This window comes from Melanostigma gelatinosum (assembly GCF_949748355.1).
Source record: "Melanostigma gelatinosum genome assembly, chromosome: 21".
Lineage (NCBI taxonomy): Eukaryota > Metazoa > Chordata > Actinopteri > Perciformes > Zoarcidae > Melanostigma > Melanostigma gelatinosum.
In genome coordinates, this window is record NC_136654.1 from 6,051,787 (window position 1) to 6,078,805 (window position 27,019).

Below are 27,019 nucleotides of genomic sequence, written 5' to 3' on the forward strand. Positions count from 1 at the left end.
AAGGTGCTGGTGAGCTAGCCATGCAGAGCCCATTGCGAACAAGCCATCTGTAGAGATAAGTAAAGAAGTGATTACAACAGGCCCAGCTCAATTTCTGACAGTTGACGCTCGACTGCGCCCGTAGAGCCGAATTGATTTAAATGAAGAAGCTATGAATATTTTAGAGACCCGAGCCTCCCTTTAACCTGAACTGTTTTGAGCTCCCTCCCTACCACCCCCGTGTGTGTGTGTGTGTGTGTGTGTGTATAACAGGGCAGACACGGGGGCCTCTGTAATTATTGATTGTGAGATTACGGGCCCCATGTCACAATATCTGCAATCACCTGCCTTCTTTAAGCCCCGATGAATCAATGACACTGCCTGGATCTTTTCAGTCCGCCCTGCTTTGTTCATCAAAGTGGGCTTTGCAGTGTACACATAACCTTGTTTGGGGATTTAGTGTCAAACCAAAGCGGTGTACAGTACTCTCTGACTGGTGCCTCCAGGCTTATTCCCTCTACAAACAAGCTGGGGCCCATCGCTGGGGTCGGAGCATGTGTTAAATAAAAATTTAAAAAAAAGAAACCGCTCGGACAAAAACGTACTGAATTTCTGCTCATTGTGGAGTGACGCTGCAATACGCCACCCTACAGGGAGAACATAAGAGTTGGCAGTCAGCTCCAGCATTGTTTGTGCTTGCTGACGGACCACACCCACTTATTACACCGTCCTAAAAAACGACTTTGACACCACTGGACAGAAACACGCATCTCTGCTGATCCTTGTAACCTCGCGCTGCGGTGGGCATCTCTGCTTAGTACACGACGAATCGCATTGGGGAAAAAAAGCAGCAACAGCTTTTGAAGGTTGGTGGCGAGGTGCCGTTTTTGGGAGCGAGTGACGGCCGGTTGTGAAATGCCGCCCTGCGGCCTTTTCCAGGAGAGCGGCGGCGGCAGCGGGGTTGAACTCCCTTCACCCCCCCGTGCCATTACAAACATACCCTGATGACAAAATGCGTTATTGATGTTCACCTGAAGGTGAAAGCAGGCGTGTTTCTGTGGACATACTGATCTCTCTCTCTCTCTCTCTCTCTCTCTGGCACACACACGCCCTCTCTGTGACGTTCTATGCGTTCGGGCTCCTAAATCACTGTCACCATTCGCTGAAAGGGGGTCAGGCAGACGTGGCGCAATAAAAAGGAGACCGCCTGACACTTCCCCTCTCTGGAAGAGCAAGGTACCTCGCCTCAATGCGATCCCATCCATCCTGCCAGTTCCATCAAGTCGGGATCTACAAAGTCCCGCAGAGGAAAGGTCCCTTCTCTCATCAGCATGTCCATGAAAGCAACCGAGGTCCATGGACATGAAAGGCAATATGGAGAATAGCATACGGCTCAGGGTCTTGCCATTGACAATAAGGACAAACACTGCAGTTCGGGAACATTAAGGCCTGGATGTTGTACGCAGCTTTGCCAATAACTCCTGAGTGGATTGACCAAGAAAATAAATGTGATACTCTATGTTCTACCTTCAGAGATTATCTTTTCTGCAGCCGTTTATGACAGCAACCTCCCTTCAATGTCAGACACTGCCGGTACTCCGGCTAATCCTAAGTAGTTGGGGGACAAGACGAGCCTCTCTCTGTTTCTGCTCTGTTGTTCATGTTTTTCTCAATCCTCAGCGAACGCTTGCCAAATAAAATCTGCGTGTATACATAAAGGTCGGTGGGGGAGGGGGTGATTGATATCCGCAGGTCTTTCGCAAGGCCAACACCAATCTGCTGGCCTGCACAAAGTCCAAACACATCGCCCGCAGTTTCTCCACATTGCTGCCGAGCAGCACAAACAATTAGCGACGCTCCTGCCGCGCCGTCTTAATGCTGCAGCCGCTCAGAAAAGCCAAAAAGCGAAACCATATGGGTCCCCGCCTCACCAGCAAAGCTCAACCTTTCTTTTTTTTTTCCTCTCCAAAAATCCAACCTTTCCTCCCCTTCATCATTGCCCCAAAATTGCTCCCGCTCTTTCGGTCCGTTGCAGTGAAAAACAATAAAATACCATCTGTTTTTCTTGGGCCTCGTCTCCTGCTAGGCGAAAGGACTTCCGCACTTAAATACCACATGAGTCAGATTAAGCTGCCAGTCACTTGCCCTCTCGGACAAGGACACACACACAAACAGCCCACTTGGTAGGCCCTGCCTTCAGAAGACAAACTAGCTGAAGCTTGGCCTTCTGTCTGCCTCGTCTACTCTCTATGGAAATCCCTGGTGACCGCTTTCTTTGGTACTGTGGACAGCCTGAGAGAGAGAAAAAAAGCCTCTGGGCTGGTGAGCATTTGAGCCCACTGTGCAATCCCTCTTGCCTTCATACCCCCTTATTTCTTTTAGCGTGTGACAGTCATGTGAACAAGGCCATGCACAGTCTTTCATGCATGAGTCCCATAATTGCTGTAAGGATTGTGACAGGCCCTCGTTGGAAAAAATCAAGTGCATTTAATCTGCGAGAACAGAGCCGTAAAGCTTCAGCATCGTAGCTCTGAATAACCAGGTTATAAGCTCTCTGACACCGCCGTGACTGGACAAACCTGCGCCGACAGCCGCTGGACGGAAACAGTCAAACCACTAAAGTGGCAGCATCTTTAAAGAACTAATAACACTGGGGATGAAGCGTCCATATGATCTGGATTCGTGCCCGGCCACTTAATGGGTCCAGGAGGACGGTTTACTTCAGCGAAGATGCTATTTAGTGTACTCGGAGCTCGTCTGTAATGAATAGTTATACCCAATGTGAAGAGGACAAAAAAGGAAAAGCACTGAGGGGGTGAGAGAAAATGTTAAACTCCACCAGCAGTCTGTTTCCCAACCCACGTGCAGAGGATAACATACCATGAGACTACGCTCTGTGAAGTTTGGCATTTTACAGAGAGTCCAGAAAGAGATGAAGCCAGCAGATGTTGTTTGGGATCGACTCGTGCTTTTGAGCCTGACTGCTTTGGATTCCTGCTTAAGAGCGGGAGGTGAAAGAAAGAGAATTCTTGCTCTGTTTTGTTTTCTATCCCTGTGATCCAATAAGCCTCTGAGCCACATGATGACACTAACGGATGTTTGAGCCTCTGGTCTAAACCCCACCACCACCAACATCACCACCACCACCATCACCAACGCTCCCCGTTTGTGCACAAAATTACGTTCAAGCAGTAAGGCCCCCACCACACACACACACACACTGCAACTCCTCTGTTGAGCAACACAATGTGGAGTCGAGTACGGGATCAGAGGTCTTTTCCTGGGCCAAACCCCCACAGTCTCCCTCACATGGTTTGAATCAATGCTGCTACTAGAGCTCTTTAGTGGGTCAGCTCGATAAATACGGTGAAGCTCGCTGGGTATCTGCTCTGCAACTTGTTCTTTTAGTCGAGAGGAATGTCTAATCTCATGTGACTTGGAAAAACAAGCTGCAAAAAAAAAAAAAAGGTGAGACTGCGGCGCAAACAGAACCCGGTTATTTGGAGCAGTTTTGTTGCTGCTGCTGCCAAACGTCAGAAATGTCCCTTTGTCGTGTGCTTCTATAGTCTGGGAGACGAGGAGGAAATTGGCCCTTAAGAGCCTGTGGAGATTCCTGCCTTTTTACACTCTTTCAGCTGTGAAAGACAACAGAGCTATCTGTTCCATAAAGGCCTGCTGGAGCTTTGTGCAGCGCGGCGTCCTTTGAGGTAAAGAATGGGAACGGCCCCTGTGATACTTTGTTGTTGCAATAAAACTCTCTTATTGCAGCAGATACCGTATCAATAAACGGAGATCTGCCATGACTCGGGGGTTGACCCACCACACACATTTTAAAAAGCATAGTCACTGACATGCTATTTTTAGACATGGCAGAAACGCCTGCCTGGCACATAAGCCAATAACAATAATGTCTGGTTGTGTTTATTAGAAATAAAAATATTTATTCTAACTCCGTTTGTTCTGTTAAGATATTAAGATGCATATGTGTGTTTAAACAAACGGCAATATTCAACAGCGTGTTGTAATTATTTCCCCCGCCTACTAAATATTAAGCAGAGGTTTAAAACGCAGGTAATTAGCGCGAGGCCTGATCGACACATTACACATGTAGACAGCTGTGTGTCCAGTTCAGGCCGTGCTGCTGCAGCTATCCAGATTAACCGAGGGGATAACGCTGGGGGGGTTAACGGTGGCATGGTTTGTGAAACCTTGCTTGTATTAAGTGCATATTTTGGGGGAACGCAACAGCTTTGGAGAACGTGGTCTGGATCAGAGCGCCACAGTCTCAGATGTCTCTCCGGAAAAAAAAGAAGAAATCAGTCAGGGTGCACACAGAGGCAGGAAGGGGGGGGGGAGAGAGAGAGAGAGAGAGAGAGAGAGAGAGAGAGAGAGAGAGAGAGAGAGAGAGAGAGAGAGAGAGAAGTATATATATATATATATATATATATATATATATATATATATATAAATAATGCAGTTATGAAGCTAGGTGGTGGGGAGAACATGCAACGCTGTTTGCCACATATTACCGGGGTTGAATAATTGAGATACAACAGGCTGTTAACGAGAGACTACAGGCCTTGTAATAAATATCACACTCATTTTTTTTTTTTAAATAACTAAAATGGAAAACACGCAATTTCTCCAGGCTATAAATACAAACGCACATGGCCAGAGAGGCTTTAACCCCCCCCCCCCCACACACACACACACACACACACGCGGGTGAAATGAGTTGAGCAGGCAGGAAAAAGGCACCTACAGTGATTGGAGCCGTTCCAGTGCTGGTTCCTGATGGACGTGCTGTAGGGATGTGGCGCTCCGGGCACCAGTCCTTTCTCCGGGATCAAGCATCCTCTGCTCTGGTTGTAGTAATCCATCATTAGAAACGGGTTCGGGCTGGGATTCAGTCCCACCACGTCCACGCTCTCATACATCATACGGAGCGGGACGACAGCAGGGGGTTATTGTCAAAAACAAAACAACAAAAAACGAACTATTTGTCAGCGCACGCAGTAAAAAAAAAAAGAAGACGAAAAAACCAGCAGAGGTAGAAACTGAGGAGGGAGTGGGGGGGAAGCTGCATTAAAATAGAAGTAAAGGTGGTAAATCCAAGCACAGCGGGAACATTTGAACATTTGGCATCTTTCTTTACGGCGCAAAAACCCAAAGCGTGGAGTGGATCAGTGTCTGAAAGAGCCTAGTCGGCTGCGCTCAGTATGAAAACATCATTTAAAAGAACAGTCTGCATGGTGTCCGATTAAAACAAAAATAATAATAAACGCGGTGGGGAAGATGCACGAAATAATATAGCGACGGACGACCCGAAGAACTTCAGCAGAAGATATCGTTAGAATGTTGCTCAGATAGAGAGCTGTATCCACACCATGGAGAGAGAGGAGAGTCAAAATCCCAGAGAACAGAAGAACACAGATCTCCCAAGTCCGTGTCGGCAACACGGGGAATCACCAGCGGGACGGAAGCGCAAATATCACAGAGAGGAAATTCCGTCCGGTGGCAGTTGTGGTCCTTTCGGGTTTGCGCTCGGTCGTCCCGTTTGCGCCCGCCGTGGTGTGAACTCCTGTCAGCCCCGTAAACGAACCGGTCTCCCTCCGTGCGCTACAACAACAACCCGGAGGCTTCCTCCCCCCCCCCCACCCCCTCCGGTCAGACCCCGCTCTCCGGTATCCGGAGTCCCATTGAAACGCGCAGCAGCACCGCCTTGTTTGTATTCGGAGAGAGGCGCCTAAATCATTCCCACACCGGATCGTGCGGCGATCATGTTCTGCAAAAAAATGTGACAAGGCACAGCAGCTGAGGGCTTTGGCTCCACCTCCACCAGGCTTCTTTTCTCTTTTTTCCCTCCCCCTTCTTCCCCTCAGTCCCTTTTCATGCGTTGCTCCTCCTACGTTTAACCCCTTCAGGAACGTCACCATAGATCTCCCCCCCCCCCCCCCCCCCCCCTCTCTGTCGCTATACCCGGGCCCTGCATGGGACTGTGCGCCAGAGGAGTCCACCGCCGTCCCTCCAATTTTAGGTGCTGGGGCTTTAAATGAGAATGTGTTTGAGGCCATGATTAAGTAATATCAGCTCAGTAATGAGTCTGTCATATCTTTACCACCAGACTGTATCCGTCAGGCTCTTTTTTCTTTCTTTCCTGGAAGTTCCCCTCTATGCTCTCACTCTTTATTCGGGCTCCTCCTTCCAACTAATTTGACCCTCTCCCCCATGCTCTCATCAGTCCCTACCCTCACTTTTTTTTCTCCCCCAGCCCCGTCTCCCTAATTTGCCTAATGCTATGTGGCTGAACTTTTCCTGAACCCAGGGGAAGTAGGCAGCCTCACCTCCTGGTGACCCACTGGCTGACTCGGATTCGCCTTTCTGGCTCGCTCTCATCCCACATTATTCAAGGTTTCCCACCTTGTACGCTTAGTGACACCACTGCACTCTTGTTCGAGTGCTGCCCGGAGAGGCGCCTCGCCCCCCCCCGGCACAAACAAAATAACAAAAGTGGCACCCAGTCACGGTAGCTGACACTTTTTCTCAGTGGATTAAAGTCCAGGAAGCTGGTTTTGCACCACCTCCCCAGTGAAATGTTACTCCACCTATACTCTGCAACATTCCATCCAACATTGTTGCAACTGTGTCGTCCGCCAGGCTTGTTGGGTCCACACCAAAGCTTTCATAGCAGAACTCCAGAGGCATGAATATTTCCTCCTCGGAGTCAGATAGCAATCCTGAAAGACTATAGTGGCAATTGTGCTGCCACAAAAAACAAATAAACATCATGTCGTGGTGTTGACAGGTAAACTGAGCTTTTCAAAAGCACTGACCTGTGATTGTCACGTGATCTGGAGTTCGGCCGTCGGCTCAAGTTGCCTGCGCGTGTTCGATGGTGGAGATTAGGGCCAAGCACCCACTGGAGGTAAATGTGAGGACAGCTCACATGATATGACTGTTAGTTCACCTTCACACTGGCAAGAGAGAATATTTGGCTCAATGCAAATACAAATAAAAGAAAGACCACGTATAAAAATACCAGGCGTGTTTGATAAATGATTGGGACGTCCCAGAGAAGGTCGACAACCCGGAAGGATGCTTTCTGTGGACGCAGATTCTGACAACTTGTCTATGTCGGCGGATTCACCTGTCCTGCCCCATCGTTTCACGGACGTGCAATCTTAAGCATTTTTCTACTGTTTTTGGTGTCTTAACTTTTCTAAATTGACCTGAAAACAGAAAACAGAAAACATCCGCTACACAAAAAGCCTTTTTCAAATGTACCTGCATTGATGTGGAATTGGCAAAGAAAAAATTGATGTGGCTTGTGTTGTAACCTACACCGCTGCCTGAACAATACCTCTCCTCCCCCACTTTCCCTACACCTGAGCCACGGGCCACAGCTGGGTCTGACCAACAGGGTTTCTGAGAGGGATTATCTGCATGGAGCCTGGCAGGGGGCCCGCTCCGCCCCCACTGACTGTGACACTTATTTAATGCAGACCCTGGTGTGTTTACCCTGCCTGATAAGAGCCCGGTGTGCAGGCATGGGCCACGGCGACCCCTCGCCTGCACTGATAGCGTAGCCACACATTCCTTGACAGGATTAGCTCTGTGAGCAATGGCTGTCAGAAAATGCTAATTTCTCCAGGCTCTGTTTTCTTCTCCGAGGGGAGAGCATTCATCCCCGGGCAATACACTGTGATAGCAGAGAACAAGCGAAGAGATAACAGCTTGTTGATCATTGCTTATTACAGACGGGGGAGGGAGGAATACAAGATCAGACCTGAAAAAAGTCCTTTTCCCACAGCTTTCTTAATTTATCATTAAATGAAAAAAGGGACTTTTTCATCCTTAAAAAAAGGCAGAATTAAATAAATGTGGTATTTATATTGTGACAGGAGGAAACACAGTGCTCCTTGGGGTAGACAGCAGAGGAACTGGATGTATTGCATCGTATCAACAGAAGAATAAAGCGCTGGTTTAGTGACAGGTGGTGTCCAAACAAGCTCACACACACACAAACACAATATGAGTGTAAGTGCTCTTCCACGCTGGACAATTGGTGCCGTAAATACAGGGGAAGTGAGAGTGGTCACTCGTCTCTATTGCGTCTTCATGACCGTGTCTGGTTTTCGGCCCCACGTTAACGCACCAGTCCAGCAGGCTGATCTCGATCCGGCATCGATACGCCGCCACGCTGCTGAGAACACGGAGAATTACTTTGGCCGGGAAGCGAAGCCAGAGAGAAGGAGATTGCGTCTCGAGTGAGAGGCCAGTCTTGTTTGTGTGGCTCAGGCTTCTAAGTGTTGTTGCGTCAAGTCCAGGCCAACCGATGGCAGGTCCTGATTAGAGCACCATTCAAAGGCTTTTGCAGAAATAGAAGTACAAATAACAGAGGGATACCACGAGCGGTAAACACAGCAACTTGACTCGGTGCAAAGCTGGAACCGAGAGTCCAGCGGGGGGGGGGGGGTTAGGAGGGAATTCAAAGAGTTTTATGGGCAAGGGCGGAGAGGAGATTGCCGGCTGGACCGCGAGGGTGTCAAACTATTTTTACTGCCCCCACTCTCCTTCTTGCTTAGCTCAATCTGGGGTGTTAGGAAGCTGTAAAATGTGCTCTCCCTGCCATTGCTCCCCCCAAGGAGAGTCCAGGTCTGTCACGCTGCCGATTGTGATTATCTGCACCATAATAATCCCCTCCACCCCCACGACTCATACCACTGCCATGGTCCCAACTTCCTCATGCCGCACGTCTCCCCCCTGGGCGCATGTCAGCGTGTGTTTACTTCTGAGTGCGTGCCGTGGTGCATGTTGGCTTTTAAGTCTACCTGAAACTACCGCTCCATTCCCCTTGCTGCCATTACGGTTTCTGTGTGTGTGTGTGTGTGTGTGTGTGTGTGTCCAGTAGATTGACAGAAAGGAGATGGAAGCGGCGCCGCGCCCGTCGATAACTGCAGCATGGTCTCACATCGAAGGGTCGGGGCCCTCATTACACATTGGCTCGCCGTCGGGGAGCACAGCTGCTGGGTTTGGCTGGTGCTGCCTGTCCGGGCTGCACAAAACCAGCTGTGCAAACAAACGCGCACACACACGCGCACACACACACACGCACACACACACACAAAGCCTGACCCAAAGTTAAACTGCTCTGAAGAGCTCTACCTCTGCGTTTTGCTATCCTCAGTCTTTGTGCGTCTGTGTGTCTTTTCTAAAAAATAAAAAAAGACCCTCTTACTGGCTGCAGGGATTTCGTGAAAGCTAACCCCCCCCCCCCCCCTCCTGTCATTATCCCCTTTAATGTCCATCTGACATTATGCATTTATGGTACAGGCCTATATCTGCCCATAAAGCCTTTTATTGTTTAGCCCAACTCTATGGTGGCCGTAACCTGGTTTTCCCATTTTTTAATGGGACCGTCACTATATCATAGGGGGGAGGACAAAGCTGCCCACCATCGGTGTTTACCAAAGTATGGCCTACTCATAAATCCATCATGGCCGGCGGCATTCTGGAAATACCTCCGCAGAGGGAGAGAAAGCGAGAGAGGAGGGAGGGAGGGGGAGGAGACATAGCTTATTGTATCGCTGGTAATCGCCCACACTCTACAGCCTTGAGTTAGAGGGCCCATCTCCACAATGATCATTAAGTCTATTTTCCTTTGCACCGTCCATCATTCAGCAAATCAAGGGAAGATTGCTGTGGATGTTACCCTGGAGGGAGGATATCTCAATATCAGTCATCCCGGACATGGAATGGCCCCCATTAGCTGTCAGAAACAGGGAGATGTTTAATACATACGGATGGACACACCACTAATTGTATTAAGAGGGACAGAGAGTGAAACACAGAGCAACCTGGAGCTAAAAGAGACTGAAAACAAATCAAGGAGCAATGCACAAAACTTCACATAGAAAACCGGCACTGCCTGCCAAATGTGTGGCATGACACACACACAAATAATAACCTGAAGAGCAAGGCAGGCATGGAGTACAGTGTGAGGAGGATGATCTGCTCCAGGGAAGCTCAGAGGGAGAAGCAGCGGGCGGAAGTGAAGAGAATTCACTGATGCAATTCACACTCAAGCTTGCACTCTATTTGTCTATGTACGACGCCGTTCATTTCTCCGTTTGCTGCATCCAGGCGCTCGACCGCAGCCTCGTGGCCTTAATTCAGAGTTCACGAAGTTGAGGGAGCAGAGAAAATACGTTTAAAAAAAAGCGGTCTTCTCATCAAAACACACTTCCAAGCTTTGATTTTGCCTATGTTAGCCGATTAGAGTTGGTTCCATCTCCCTCTAACAGAGATCTTAGGCACTGCTGTCTGGGTGTTGAGGCACCGTGTTAAAAAAAAGCAGCCCCTAACACCAGCACCGGGCAGGGCAGGCCGAATGTGTGCCATGAACCGCGCAGAGGTTGGACAACTGCAGGCCGAATGTGCAGTCAACACTCATGGAAACGGTTGCGTGTGTGTGTGTGATCCAACTCCAATCTTTCTAGCTTTTTCATAAAACGGGCCGCTCTCTCCTGGGCACATGTGCTTGTTGCATCCTGCTTTTTCATGTCCCCCCCCCCCTCAATGCGAATTGTAAAAAAGTGCCGAGCTGGTTCAGATGTTAATGAACATGTGAAATCCCCTGCTTAGCTAGCAAGTTGGGACCTGGGGATAACAAAGGGCCACGGGAGAGCAACAGACTGCATGACAAATGCCCCTGCCATCGTCACCACTGTGGCCCCCGTTACCCTGCCTTTTATAAGGGGGAGGGGGGGGGGGGGGTTCTCCCTCATTCTAACCTGGGGAGGGGAGCAGGAGGGGGGGGTCAATGGAATGGATGACTCCGCCACATTAAAAAAGAGGGGAGAGCTGAGCGATGAGGGTGAGGGAGGAGGAGTCATCAGCATTTCAAAAGAATGAGGCGCAGGGAATGTAGATGGAGCCGCTGCTCCTCTTTCTCTGCTATCTCTCACCGTCTGTTATTGTTCACCGCACACACCCCGGCCCTCGTGTGTGTGTGTGTGTGTGCGGGCGTATACACATTTATACGTATGAAAGAGATGAGTTAATTGGATGAGAGGCAGCCATTTTTACCCCACAAGTCCCAAAGGGGTGCGTATGGGTCAACTTCATCTGAGAGCCGGTGACAACCCCGACAGTGAGACGCGGCCCCATCGGAGCACAGGGTTTCGTTGCGCTGTGGTTGTTTCTCTGCAGTCAAAAGGTTTGCTCGGCTCAGCCACCGGCAGCAGGGAGGAGGCTCGTTCCTTTGACGACAAGCCCAGAGAACCTCTGTGAAAATTGATATCAATGCCGGGCTTTTTGCCCTCAGGCCTCGTTTATTCGGCAGCAATGCAGAAACGAAAGAAAGAGAAGTACAGAAGACATGACTAACGCATGGCTTATCATGAAAACACATTTCAAATATACTTCAGAAATTATAGCCGTTTGGTTCGGAAAGAGGTAACTTTAACTATTTCCATCCATTTAAATTATTCCTACTTATGTCGACTCACGATCATAACAGGAAGCTGAAATAAAGATACTTTAAATCTCCAACTTTGTAGTTTTACCTATCAACTGGGCCTTCCATCTGTGACAGAACGTCCACGTGTTCGAAGAAAAAAAGCACAGAAGGGCTTGGAACTGATATAAATAAAGCTGGGCAGTCGCCGTGGCTACCCGAAACCATCTGTGTTGTGAGCCCGTAGAGGGGGGGGGGGGGGGGATGACTCAACAGTAAGTAAATATGCTAATACAAAAAAGTGAATGGCTCAGAAGGGCAGATCATTAGCCGGCCTCATCTTATCATTCTCTGTGTGATACCGGGACAGGAGGGGGTTGGTACATGAAAAAAGAAGCCGGATAATATTTAACCAGCAGAGATCTATCATCAATCTGAACTCTCCTCCCCCCCCCCCCCACCCAGCTCTGGCCTATTGTCATTAAAACACTGGCTCCCTTTCACTCCTTATTCAATATTTTTGAGCCTTTGTTCCACCTAACATGCCCCCTCTGAACTACATTACTTTTCCCACTCGGTGGTGAAAGGAGAGGGGCAACCGTCAGAAAAAACTACTTCATATGTTATAGTGTCAGGAGCAACAAACACCAGCCGGCCACGGCAAAAGTCTGGGTTTTTGCACACATTTTCAAATGCAAACTCCAGGCTGAAGCAATACACGCCATCATACACACACACACACACACCCACACCCACGGTGACCCTGTTGGCTTTGCTGGGCTCTTTGAATGAAAAAGAGAAGTAATTTATCAGATTCATCTTCGCAGCACCTTTTAAAAACACTCTTTATTCTTTGCTAACGCTAAAGCTGCAGCTTACTGACAGCATGATGGAGAGCCCCATTCAACCTCCCTTTATTTCTCTCTCTCTCCTTCTCTCCGCTGTCTCTGGAGCTTCTCCCGCCTTCCTCGCTCCATCCTCGCTGCCAACAGTCCTTGCAGAAAAGTGAAGGCCAAGCTTCAGTGACGATGTAAGAAAGTGTAAGTGTGTGAGTGTGAGCATACGCGTCCGTCTGTGCGTGAGCGCGTGTGTCTTGAGGGTGTTTTGGCACAGTTCCCCACAGTAGAATGTGTAAAAATATGAAAAGAGGGGGGGGGGGGGTAGTTGACAGATGAGCTTGCTTGAGAACAGGAGTGCATAACTTGACAATATGTTGCATTGCTTTAGATTATGCTGATCAAAAGTCAATCTTAGCTTAGTTATGTTCACATAACTTGGGGCGACCGTGGCTCACTGGGTTAAGAGGTCGTCTGGGAACCGGAAGGTCAACGGTTCGATCCCCGACTGGGACGTGTCGAAGTGTACCTAAGCAATACACTGAACTCCCGGCTCCCGTCATTGGCAGCCCACTGCTCCCTACATACAGGGATGGGTCAAATGCAGAGAAAAATTTCCCCCTTAAAGGGATAAAGAATAGTATAAATTCTATCCTATTCTATTCATGTAGCTGTGATTTTTGGCATTTACATTTAGCGCATGTCATCCCTGCATATTTCAGTTTGCACAGAGCTAAGCGTCGGACTGTCTAGACCCGTGTTTGACCAGGGGTGTGCATGCTCTCAGGTCTTGAGTGTTTGTCTGAGGTAGTCTCTATGCAACCAAGTGGACATCAACATTAAAACCTCTAACCTAGTTGGCCAGCAGCCCATCTCTTTATATCTCCCTCTCTCCCCGGACGGATCATTCATCACTCCCTCCCTCCCCTCCGTACAGCATCCCGGTCCACAACATCAGTCCCACCAATACAGCTGTTACTGCAGATAAGCGCCAACACTCGTGGCACGTTTGATTCGAAACTCCTATTATATAGTGTAAGAAAAGCAAAATAAATGGGCGTACGGAGGAGGAGATGACTTCAGCTATGGTTACAAAACATACAGTAAAATGAATAAGCTTTGCTTAAAAAAGGGAAAAAGTTCGTCTCGAATCAGTTTCACTGCTGTGATCCTTATCTGACATCACTGTGTATTGTTACTGTGATCAGGTGTATCTAAATGTAATGGATGTATGGTCCTAAAAACCGGATACTAATGCAGCCGCCATCTGGCTATCTGAGGGGCAGATCTGATACCCGAGGGATGCCGGAGCTTGTTCCTACATTACAGCAATTAAAAGCAGCTCAGGAGCTGCTTGAGTAGAAGAGGTGTGGGCCTTTAAGCCTGCTGGGTGTGTGTTGCGGGTCTAATTGAGACGATGCCCCCCCCGCCCCCCCTCAACATGTTCTGATCACTTAAGCAACTGAGATTGGCAACTGTCCAGGAGCAATATACAGTAAACAATGTTAAAAGACAATGCGCAAGCACTGACAGTAATGACTCATGGTTTCTACACTTCCCTTCCTTTACTGTAACTTCCCTATGTTGCCAAATGGCTGACATCCAGATGTCGTATATATTTGCACGCAACCTGTTTCTGTGTGTGTGTGTGTGTGTGTGTGTGTCAGGAATTGTGTTGCACTCCTTCATATGACTGCACATCTTTCCAATCTACACTCTCAACTGGACTCGGCTTCCACGAATAGATATCGACACAACACAAATACGGCTGAGACGTAATATTTTACAGGTAAATATTTGACTTGCAGTATGAAGACAAATAAGAATCGAAATGTATTTTATATCTTTATACAAGAAGACACTGGTGTCGATCATTGTCACATTAGTAGAGACGAGGAGAAGATTGCAACTATGACACTCAAGTGAAGAAAGTGTGTGTGAATAATTCATGAAGGACAGAAAGCGACAGTTAACAGGAGAGTGTCATTGGACACTGATGTACGTTCATCCATCCAGCCGCTCATCCATTCATCCACTGAAGCGCCCTCATCCACTATCTCCCCGTCTCTCTCTGCTCTGAGGAGTTCAGATAAAGGATAATGGATCTGCTGACATTCAGCTGTCCCAAAAAGTTCATATTAAATAACCCTGTTGGTATGGAGCAGCATGCAAATACTCACGCGCATGCCAGCCAAACGGGGACGCGGACACACACACACACACAAAGCATGGAAGAGCACAAGCAGATGTGCACACAGACACACAAGCTCATACTCAAATGCATATGACACGTGTGCTAAAAATGTATACAGCTTTATAAACACACATATACACAACATGTACAATATGCTCAGGGTTTCACAGATATTACAATTTGCGCATGAATGAATACTTTGTACCCATTCCCTATGATCGGGCAATAAAGCAGCCAGCTTGTACACAAGACACTCCTTCCTTTTCGCTCTCATTCTCACACACACACACACACACACACACACACACACACACACACACACACACACACAATGCCCTGCAGGCCCGGTGCTGAGGGAGTTGCTAGACTGCACCTCAGGGTTCAACGGTCGAACCCGGGCAGCTAGCCAGAGCGCTCTGGGCTGCACTTGGAGTTATGATCATAATGTGTGTCAGAGAGGCTTCTGCTGACTAACAATGGCCAGTAATGCAAAATACACAGATGATGTCCATTGTGCATGTCACACCCACAGTTTAGTCCCTGCAGATGCTATCTAATAACAGATGAATGAGCGGTGTGTGTGTGTGTGTGCGTGTGTGTGATGTTTGGACTGGATGCATGCAGGTTGCAAAGAGAAGCAAAGTCAGTTCCGCCTCTCTCGACAGACACGAGCTAATGAAACAGGTTGAGTCGATAGATGTGCACACACGATCAATGACGGCGAAATCACCCGCAGGGCAGCACACAACAACATTATCCTCTTCAGGAAAGTACACAAGTACAGTGGAATATACCTACTGTATGTAGGTTTCTCTTATCTCAGATTATTATAACAGAGTGGTGAATAGCACACATTAAAACTCTCCTTGGTCCAAGGACACTTTGACAAGATCTGAATACTGGCTGCCATAAAGCTATAAGCGGTACTTTGTAACAGTGTACCACACACACACACACACACAGCAAATCCCACCATCAGCAACATGCAGGTGCAGGATCATTCCAGCAACGGAGACAACAATGGACACCACCATCCTTTGCCAAAAACTCAGTCATCTGGCAAAACAGCTGAGCGGGACACATCATCCAGAGTATGTCTGTTGTCCCAAAGCAGAGCCACACTAGATGTCTGACACACACACACACACACACACACACACACACACACACACACACACACACGCGCACACACACACACGCGCACACACACACACACACACACACAGGCAGAGCCTAAATAAATCACCCAGAGAAAATGCTTGTTATTTAATATTTGACCAAAAAGAATGTTGAATTGATGTTCTGTTAGAATATGCATACGTAGCAGCCGTGTCCACAGCCTCCAAAGCTAAGGTCTACACATCAGCTTATGGCCTAATGTCAGTCACATTAGAGCGCTTTGCAATGTATAAAACACTTCACTGAACTAAACGAAAACAGGTTTTCTTTCCTGTAATAGACTGCTGTTGGCATGGTAACAAATGCAATCAGGGAACCGCTTGCCTGAGAAAAATGAAAAATACAATGTGGCAGCAACATCCATTTTCAGGGAGGTAAGCACTTACTTCCAAGAATAGAACAGAATAGAAATTTGGGGCATGAACATCCAAGTACGCCTCTTCATGAACCAGTGGTCAAAAATATGAAACTTAACTGCTTATTGCGTCGCTCAATGTACAGTAAATATTGTTTTTCTGCAATATGAAGTCACTTTGTTTATAGCTGCAGTGGACTCCATATCAACACTTCAAATCACCACACTTGACATTTCATTTAGTGCTGAATTGTTGGATAACTTGATTAAGTCTTCGCCAGAAAATTTGTTGGCAAAAGTTGTCATCGTAGATTTATCGTTCAAGTCATCAATCAGAAATGTGTCTCCAGCCTCTCATGTGTGGCTTTTCTCCGATTGATATTGTTTCAATTAAAATATATTATATAAACAAACAATCTGAAGACGTTTGGCAGACTCAACGAAAAAATGATTATGACACTACATATTTTGTGTGTGTCACTGTGTGTGTGTGTGTGTGTGTGTGTGTGTGTGTGTGTGTGTGTGTGTGTGTGTGTGTGTGTGTGTGTGTGTGTGTGTGTGAGAGAGAGAGAGGGAGGGAGGGGACAATGCGACAATATCCATTCTGCACTCTCCTTTTGCGGTCAGAGGAAACCCTGCTTATAGTCAGGTTTCCTCTTACCGTTAATGTTGCCAAGCTACGAAAAAATACCCATGCATTACAAAGCACACCCAACTTCCTGTTGAGCGTTTTCTGGTCCCGCCCTCACTGCTGCAGCGGTGGCGAGGACCAAATCTGCTGGCTGGAGGTGGGCACGTTGAGTCTAAATTCACTGTGGAGTCTTTCTTTTTCGGCAACAACGAACACACATCCGCACTGCACTGAATGCCCTCTGAAAGAGTGCAGAGGTGAGCGGACGAGCAGACGAGGACACACCTCTTAAGAAGGAAGGGAGGGAGGCTGAGGGGAGGATGGGAGGAGGTGATGAAGAGCAGGAGAGGAAGCCGAGTGGCACAGCTACGAGGCACGTAGGGCTCGAACTGTAATATTCAAGTGCTGAATGATGGCTCTTTACTAACTTTTCTCCACTTCCTGTCCCGGCCTACATATACATATAGACTGAATCTGTGTCTGCTGTCATCTGTTTCCACATATTCCCTTCTACCCCCCTCTTCTCTGCATACCTTGTGCCTGTCCCGTCCCCTTCTTCTTAGAGTTAAAGCAAATATCTCTCCGCCTACCCTCCAGTCTCTCTGGGGAAAGCTCCGTGCCAGTGTGGAGTTTTATTTGTGTAATTTACATCCACCCGACAGCCTTCTGTGCCCCCCCCCCCCCCCCGCAACCCTTGGCTTTTACAGCAGCCACAGTGTCGTAAAGCAGCCGCTCTTTGTGATGAGAGAGAAACAGAGGTGGGTAGGAGGGCCGTCTGAGCTGCAATCCAGAGAGAGTTGATTGTAAAGAAAAAAACAACAAAAAACAACGTGCGCTCACTTGGTGGAGGTAGCTTCCTGGCGGACTATTTGTTTGTGTGTGGTGTGTGTGGGCTACACATGAACAAAGCGGTTGCCGGGTTGATTTCTTGACCAAACAAGCTTTAGTATATCCAGGGTTCAGACATTAATCCGCCAGCCATCATGCGCTTGCTCTGTACTTAGCGGGCTCGACGTGGAGTCCAAAGGTGAAACGGTAATCCCATTAACAGGTGGCACTGACTTCCAGCTCACCTGTGGACGTACGAGTCTGTCTGGTGTCAGGTAATGCACTGTAGATACCAAGAAGCATCCCTCGCACAGCGCTAATTTAGCAGCAATGGAGATACCAAAGAGCAAAAAAAAGAAAAAAAAGAAAAATTTATATTTGCCGAGCTCAAAACCAGTTTAAAATGAGATAAATTCTATCTATAGAGGTGGAAAAAACATCAAAGGGCGTTAGCACCGATACAATTCCCTCTGAACCGGAATGCTAACGAGAGAAAAAGAGAGAATCAGAAGAACAAAAGAGAGAAGCATGAAGGAACGAGGCGAAATAGGTAATGAGGGGAAGAGATCGGTGAGATGCTGCATCTCAATGAGAGCAAACACACAGATGAAGGAGAGCCATCTGACGCAAAAAGGGCATGGAAAAAAGACAGAAAAGAGGACGAGAGCACCACTGTGAATAAAGTGAAGATGCTCACTTGCTGGAATGGAAAATGTGCTTTTTGGGGAAACAAGGTCACAATGAATAAGTCATTGAAACAGAACAGTGACCCAATCGCTCTCCTTTTATTCTCACTTTGTTGTAATGTCTAAAGAGAAGTGAGGCGCAAATGTGCTTGGCAGCACGGTGCGAGTCTGGCGAGCAGGGCGTCATGGCAACTGACACTGGCATGGACCTGCACACACACACACACACACACACCCACACACACACACAACGGAACAACGGCAGAACTATGACAACAGAGTTTGAGTCGAAGCTATGGGGAACAATGACCCCCAGTGGCAACTGCAACAATGTTTCAGAGTAGAGTGGAGCAGAGACACAAGTGTGTGTGTGTGTGTGTGTCGAAGAGGGCTGAGGAGGAACCCATTAGGAGTGTTTGGCCAGTCAGCCTCTCACAACTCACAGCAGCTGAATGGTAAACAAGCCCACTTGAGCACCCACTCAACAATATCACACACACACACACACTACAACCTGCAGTGTTTGTAAGAGACGGCATTTCAAGAGGGAACGTGCCTTATTAAAACTGTATACACACACTACACACACATCACAATCCCTTCCTCTTTTTAAGTACCCTTGATTCCACGCTATTTGTTGCAGTCTCCTCTTCAAAGACGGCTCCAGCTGAATAGTTGTGGAGGGTACAGCAGAGATGGAAAGAGGGGTGTGAAAAGAGGGGGGAGGGGCTGACACTAGCAAACGTACAACTGCTGGAGCGAGGGAATCAAAGCGGACGGGCCAACGCCATGCCGATGACATAATTAGCGAACACATGAATGCCATCTGCTTCGATTTAAAACTTTACAAACAGAGGAACAACACAGAGCGACAGCAAGGGAGGGAGGAAGAGAAGAGGGAGGGGGGGGATTAGTGACAGACAGTGAGTTCTGTGATGGTCGGCTTCAAGGCATTTGTGATGAAGTCACCATCGATTCAAGCTTAGCACAGAAACAGTGGGATTGGAATATAGAGACTTTGGTAGAGAAATGCTGACAATTCTGCACATTTGAGGTCATTTAGAAAGTTTTCGACTGTAAAACGTCCCGCTCAGTACATATCTGAGGTCCCGATTCTTTAATAAGCATACGGACGACATATTGTTCACGCAATATTGGTATTGGCCTAAAAAGAATCCAGTAAATTGGGCTCTAATTTGCAGTAAAAAATAAATAAAAAGGTCCACCAATAGGAAAGCCACATTGGGGCACATATGGTGATCCACCCATAAAATCTTAATCAACGTTAATATGAAGAGAGAACTCTCCCCTCTGCTGTGCTTTAGCCACACCACCAGCAGCATCACAGAAGACTCTTCTCAATGCCTCTTCTCAATGAAGGAGAGCTGATGTGTTATTTTAATCAACTCGGCCTGCCGGCATTAATTATTCACCAGGCTGGGGAATTGGGACACCCCCCGGCTAGAAAGTGGGAGGGGCAAGGAGTCCCTCTGATTGAGGGCTTTAGGGAGGAAAAAATGAAAAAAATAAGAATAAGAGAAAGATAGAGGAGTAGATGTAGAAGGAGACTAGCGCGACAACTCCTGCCCTAGTTCTTGTTAGCTATTTAGTGCATGTGTGTGTGTGTGTGGGCAGCAGTATATTTGGGTAGTAGCAGAGCAACGGCAGTCAGCACTGTGTGTGTGCGCGAACGTGTGCCGCATGGCCAGTGTCAGGCTGCTTATTGAGGCAGCAGCAGGAGTTGAAGTGTGTGTGTGTGTGTGTGTATCAAAGCTCAAATCAAATCATGATGCTGCTTGATCTAATTCCTGATGGTCAGGCAGGGAGTCCCGCCCCCCATGGAGACGAGCACCGCGGAGTAGGAGAAATGTGATTGGTGGGGATGGAGCGCACACACACACACACACAGACACTCCTCCAGACCATGGAGTGCGCCTCTAGGGCTAAGATGACACCATCCTCTGGCGCAGTGTGTTCTAAAGCGAGTGAGACCGCATGTGTGTGTGTGTGCGTGTGTACGCCTGAGAGTGTGTGTCTCTGTGGCCAAAACACAGGCGCCCCCCGTGAGTGCGTGTGTGTGCCTAAGCAGCTTTGAGAGTGATTCTCACAGCAGAGACAGAAGGGGGAACAGAGCGCCCCCGCTGACACTCTGTGGGCTGACACAGAAAGCTTGTTTGGGGGCATTACATCTTGACACAAATGAACACTGGGGAGGAGACAGAGCAAGAGAAAATGAGAGGAAGAAAGTGAGAGTCCGAATAAGAGGTGGGGGGAACATGCTAATAAAAGAAAATGGGGGGGGGGGGGGTTGGATGAAGAAGATGCACAAAAGAAAAAGGGAAGAGGAGAAAAGAAAGTGAGGGAAGAGAAGTGTAAGGGCACATAGAGGGGATCTCCTCAGGGGCAGGAAGGAAGGATGTTGCGAAGGGAGAAGAAAACTCTTTCCTCTCCAATCCGCAGGAGGATAGCCCGAGATGCCAGAAAAGCATAGCGCGGCAATAAATCAAACCAGTTAAATCATCATGTGTTAATGATTCCGTTAACCCACTTCTCCCCCTCCCTTCTCCTTTCCCCTTCACTAAAAGCCTGTACAGAGGTTCTGTCATCCCTAATTCATCCTCTCAGCAGTAGAGATAGAGGGCGGTGGGAGAAGGAGGGAGAATATAGAGGGCTGTGAGCGCTCTCCAGAGACTCGCTTTATAAATAGTCCCAGCGAATCACATCACGGTTTGTTTAGAGTGTCAGCGTTGCTCCTCTGCGTCATTACCGTCCGTCACTGTGTTGCCATGACGGACTGACATGTGGCATTCTCTTGCACGCTAGTTAGCATGTAGCAGAGGTCCGTTATGCACTGCTGAGTTGACTGGCATAGAGCAAGCTGTGCAACATCCAATAGTGTTAAAAGCTGGTAAAGGCCAGAAATGTTGTCGTGTGCACATGCGCAGCATCGGGGACCGTCCACACGGATATGAGCAGATGACGCAATTTACATTCCACGGAATCTTGCAGCAACGAGAAGATAAGATAAGATAAGATAAGATAACCCTTTATTAGTCCCTCAGTGGGGAAATTACAGGATTACAGCAGCATTGCTCACAAGTAAAAAATAAAAGATAAAAATCAAGTAATATAATAAACTAAACAGTAAAAGTAAAACAGTAATGAAATAAGACAGTAAAGAAGAATATTAAATATACCAGTTGTGACAGCCCCCGGGGTGGCAAGGGGGTTTCACGACAACACGGACCAATAAACACAACCAGTCGGTAGATAAATGGTGCAAGTGAGGTTTTTACTGAATATAGAGAGTGGATAGAGGTAGGATAGACACTCAACAATACACTGTCCGCTTTCCAGAGGGATGGTCGGTGTTCACTTCCACGGTTCGGTGCACAACGGGTATTCCTCATACGGTCCAGGGCGCGGGCAGGAGCAGGGTAGTCGTACAGGCAGGGGTCGGGAGCCGGGCGGGTAGTCAGACGTTCCAGGGTGATCAAGGGGTAAGGCAGTTGTCTCCAATGGGTTTGCTTTTTCTCCGTCTCCTTCCACTCCTACTCTCTCCCAGTTTCCTGTGTCCGGGGCCCTTTTATAGTCCCCTCCTCCTCCTCTGATAGGGTGTGGTCGCTCCCTCGTCTCTCCTCCTCAGGTGTTGCTTGTTGGGCTGATGGTGGTTTGGCGCTCTTTTCCACTCCCTGACATGGGGGCTCCGCCTCCATGTCAGGCAATATCGTCCCTCTACCACTTCTCCTCTGAGGTTGCCCCTCCGGCTGCCACATACCCCCCCCCTTAAATCCGACCTGGGGGGAGGACTGCTCCAGGAACCTAGGGCGTCCCGTCTTGACAGGGCGTCCGCGTTTCCATGAGCGGCCCCGGATCTGTGGACAACAGAGAAAGCATACGGTTGAAGGGATAAAAACCAGCGGGTGACCCGGGCGTTATTGTCTTTTGAACGGGACATCCATACCAGGGGGGCGTGGTCCGTGACCAGGGTAAAGTGTCGTCCCAGCAGATAATATCTCAACTCCCCCAGAGCCCATTTGATGGCCAAACATTCCTTCTCGACCGTGGCGTATCTCGTTTCTCTCGGTAATAATTTTCTGCTTACGTATGTGATCGGGTGCTCCTCTCCATCCCTCAGCTGGGACAGGACGGCACCCACCCCGGTCTCGGAGGCATCCGTCTGTACCACCAACGGTTGCGTAAAGTCCGGGGTCACCAGCACTGGTTCAGAACAGAGTACTTCCTTCAGCTTCTCGAAGGCGTCCTCGGTCTCTGCCGTCCATACGATCCGATCTGGCAGCCGGTTTTTTGTTAGGTCCGTCAGGGGTGCTGCAAGAGCAGAGAACTGGGGAACAAACCGTCGATAGTAGCTAGCTAGCCCAATGAATGCTCGTACCTGTTTCTTTGTGCGGGGGCGGGGCCATTCCCGGATCGCCTCGACTTTCCCTACCTGGGGCTTGACGCAGCCGCGGCCGATGGTGTACCCCAGGTAGTCAGCTTCCCGGAGGCCGAGGCGACATTTCTTGGGGTTGGCTGTCAGCCCCGCCCCTCGCAGAGCTTTCAGGACGGCTTCCAGTCTTTGGAGGTGAGCCCCCCATTCCTCCCCGTGCACGACGATGTCGTCCAGATAGGCTGCCGCGTATTCTCGATGGGGACGTAGTACCTGGTCCATCAGTCTCTGGTACGTGGGGGGGGCTCCGTGGAGACCGAACGGCAGCCTCTTATAGTGGTACAGTCCCATGGGAGTAGTGAAGGCCGTTTTTTCCCTGTCTTCGGGGGCTACTGCCACTTGCCAGTAGCCTTTAGTCAAGTCGAGGGTGGTTATGTATCTGGCCCTCCCGATGCGCTCTATCATCTCGTCCACCCGGGGCATCGGGTAGGCATCGAATTTTGAGATGGCGTTGAGCTGCCTAAAGTCATTGCAGAACCTGACTGAGCCATCGGGTTTCGGAACCAACACTATAGGGCTGCACCACTCGCTCGTCGAGGGTTCGATGATGTCGGCCTCCAGCATACTCTGTACCTCCCTCTCTATCGCCCCCCGGCGGGCTTCGGGGATGCGGTACGGCCTTAGCTTCACCTTCTTCCCGGGCTCGGTGATTATCCGGTGTTGCACCAGTGTGGTGTATCCGGGGTCCGGGGAGAACACGTCCCGGAACCGATCCACCATTTCCCGGACGTCCTGCTTCTGCCGGGGGGTCAACTCTTCTCCCACGGGTACCTCGACTGGCTCCGTTTTTCCTGGGAGGGTAGAGAGAGAGAAACAGAGCATGGCATCCCTACGCACCCATTTCTTGAGCAGGTTCACATGATAAACCTTCGTCGGGTGCCTCCGACCTGGTTGCCGGACTCGGTAGTTTACCGGCCCCAATTTCTCCATCACTTCATACGGCCCCCTCCATCGGGCTAGAAACTTACATTCCGCCGTGGGTACCAGGACCAACACCCGATCCCCTGGGTTAAACACTCGGGGTTGGGTTCCCCGGTTGTACACGCGGGCTTGGGCCGCCTGTGCCTCGGCCATGTGTTCTCGGACGATGGGCCAGAGGGATGCCATCCTCACCCTCATCTCCTCGACGTGGTCCACCATGGTGCGGTAGGGGGAGGGTTGGTGTTCCCAGGCTTCTTTGGCCAGGTCGAGTAGCCCCCGGGGTCGTCGACCGTACAGGAGCTCGAAGGGCGAGAATCCGGTAGATGCCTGGGGCACCTCTCTGATGGAGAACATCAGGAAGGGTAGCAGTTGGTCCCAATTCTTCCCGTCCTGGTCCATGGTTTTTTTCAACATTTTTTTCAGTGTCTGGTTGAATCGTTCTACTAGTCCGTCCGTTTGGGGGTGATACACCGACGTCCTCAGTTGGGTCACCTTCAGCATGCCACACAGATCCTTCATGATCCTAGACATGAACGGGGTTCCTTGGTCGGTGAGAATCTCCTCCGGTATTCCGACCCTGGAAAACAACATCACCAGCTCCCTTGCAATGCCCTTGGTGGCCATAGAGCGTAGGGGAATGGCTTCGGGATACCGGGTGGCGTAATCCACTATCACCAGGATGTACCTGTGTCCCCGGTTGGTCTTGGGTAGTGGCCCCACTAGGTCCATCCCGATCCTGCTGAAGGGGACGGTGATGATCGGCAGGGGCACCAGCGGGTTTCTGTGATGGGGTTGTGGGGCCACTTGTTGACATTCGGGGCAGCTCCGGCAGTAATCCTCCACGGCCTTTTTTATTCCGGGCCAGTGGAACCTGGCCCTCACCCTTTCCAGGGTTTTCTCCACTCCTAGATGGGCACCTAGGATATGGGAGTGGGCTAACTGGAGGACAGAGGGTATGAAAGGACGTGGTACCAGTAACAACCTGAGGGGGGCCCCGTCCCTGATTACTACCTGGTAGAGGAGCCCGTTATAAATGGAGAAATGTGTGGGAGGGAGGTCTCTTACCCCGTCCAGTGGTCGTCCGTCTACGGCGGCCACCTGCCGAAGGGCGTGGGCTAGGTTGGGGTCCTCCAACTGGGCCGTCCCAAACCTCCCTGTGAGGGGCCCGGGTAAGATGGGCTCCTCCGGGTCCTGGGGAAACAGCCCGGCCAGCTCCTCTTCTTCGAGGGAGGGGGTATCTGCCTCCTCGGGGATGGGCGGCGCCTCTCCTTCGGGCTCACTGGGGCTGGAGGGTCCGTCGTTCTCGACGGCTGTGGCATATACGTCCTCGGGGTTGGGTTGGGTGGCCTCCACCAACGCCCGGGCCACGGCACTGGCGACTCCTTCCGATAGGGGATCGGTGGAGATCTCCTCCCCCAGCCCACAGATGGCTTTCTTCTTGTACTTTCGGTGAGGGGTCGTACCTGGTTTCACCACCAGGCTGCGCCACAGCTCCTGGAACACGGGCAGGTCTCGGCCGACCAGCACCTCTACGGGGAGTCCTTCCACTACTCCTGCAGTGCCGACGTATCTACCCCTCGTCGTGTATATCTCGAGGGCGGTGGTGGGGTATTCGCGGGTCTCCCCATGGATGCACGTGACCGCTCGGGTGCCGGTTAGGAGCGGGTACTGAGCAAACGTAGGTCTCACCAAGGTAATAGCGCTCCCGGAGTCCACCATCGCGGAGGCGTCGCGGCCGTTTACTTTGACCGGGGTGAGGGGCATGTGGTCCTCGTGAGTGGCCCAGCATCCGGTAATCAGTCCGCATGGGCGACTCCCCTCACTGGCCGTGGGCATGGGTGCGTCCTGGCGGTGAGGACATTCCCAGGCGATGTGCCCGATCTCGCCGCAGTGGTAGCACCTCCTCTCTTCCGGTCCAAACGCCGGCCGACGTCGGGGAAAGCCTGGGGGAAAGGAGGGAGACACATAGGTAGTTTCCTCCGTTCTCATCTTTTCTTTGCGGGGGGACCCCTCCACTTTCGGGTTTCTTCCCCCACGCACTAACGCTTGTGCTGCGTGGTAACCCTCCATGATCTCTACCAGTTCCTCGAGGTTGCGGGTGTTTCTCTGGCCGGCCAATTTTTTTGCCTCATACGGGAGGGATCTAAGGAATTTGTCCATGACGACACGATCGGTGGGCGACACCTCGGTTGGCTCTGCGTGCAGCCAGGCCGTCGTAATCCTCTTGATCTCATGCATCTGGGCTCGCGGAGAAAGGGAGGTGTCATATGTCCATTCATGAAATCGTTGTGCCTTTATTAACAGCGTGACCCCGCATCGCTGTAACGCTTCCGCTTTCAACACCCGGAAGTCCACTTTTCCAGCGCGCTCTAAGTCCTGATACGTTACTTGCGTTTCGTTGATCAAAAAGGGGGCTATCAACTCAGCCCAGTGCTCTTCTGGCCATTTTTCCCGGAGTGCCGTTGTCTGGAATATCTGAAAAAACACTTCAACATCGTCAGCTGCCGTCTGCTTGAGAAGGAAGCGCGCTGGGTTGGCTTTCTCCACGGTACGTTGCTCCTGTTGTGTCTGTAACATGCCCTTGATTTCGCTTTGCATCGCCTCCGCGCGTTCGGTTTGTACCTCCATATACTTCTCCATGTGTACTTGCTGTTGGTATTGTTGTTGCTGCTGTGCTTGGAGGATTTGCATTTGTACTTGCATGGCTTGTTCGTGGCGTTTTTGGGTTTCCTGGTTGCTAGCGATTAACCCCGCTAGCAGCTCTTGAAATGGCACCGGGGTGGCCATGCTTACTGGGTCGGTCGGTCTATCGGTCAGTGTTGCCAGAACCGGACTGTGCCCACATTCTCCACCAAATTGTGACAGCCCCCGGGGTGGCAAGGGGGTTTCACGACAACACGGACCAATAAACACAACCAGTCGGTAGATAAATGGTGCAAGTGAGGTTTTTACTGAATATAGAGAGTGGATAGAGGTAGGATAGACACTCAACAATACACTGTCCGCTTTCCAGAGGGATGGTCGGTGTTCACTTCCACGGTTCGGTGCACAACGGGTATTCCTCATACGGTCCAGGGCGCGGGCAGGAGCAGGGTAGTCGTACAGGCAGGGGTCGGGAGCCGGGCGGGTAGTCAGACGTTCCAGGGTGATCAAGGGGTAAGGCAGTTGTCTCCAATGGGTTTGCTTTTTCTCCGTCTCCTTCCACTCCTACTCTCTCCCAGTTTCCTGTGTCCGGGGCCCTTTTATAGTCCCCTCCTCCTCCTCTGATAGGGTGTGGTCGCTCCCTCGTCTCTCCTCCTCAGGTGTTGCTTGTTGGGCTGATGGTGGTTTGGCGCTCTTTTCCACTCCCTGACATGGGGGCTCCGCCTCCATGTCAGGCAATATCGTCCCTCTACCACTTCTCCTCTGAGGTTGCCCCTCCGGCTGCCACACAGTACATACAGAATATACAGACGGAATAAAAATATAAGATAAATACTTAAACGTATTGGGTATTGCACGG

The 27,019-nt window shown here is 49.9% G+C and overlaps 1 protein-coding gene across 6 annotated transcripts in view; it reads right to left on the reverse strand.

Moving 5' to 3' along the window:
• The window catches only part of raraa (retinoic acid receptor, alpha a), a 128,572-nt gene that overhangs the window by 32,552 nt on the left and 69,001 nt on the right, over positions 1–27,019 (reverse strand). For 2 of the 6 annotated variants that reach the window (XM_079293444.1, XM_079293440.1), the window contains exon 1: positions 4,742–5,584. The exons of the other annotated variants lie outside the window; for them this stretch is intronic. In XM_079293444.1, coding sequence (XP_079149570.1) covers positions 4,742–4,919 — 178 coding nt within the window. In that variant the 5' untranslated portion in view covers positions 4,920–5,584. Of the gene's footprint in view, positions 1–4,741; positions 5,585–27,019 lie in introns of those variants that run through there. 6 annotated transcript variants of the gene reach the window in all.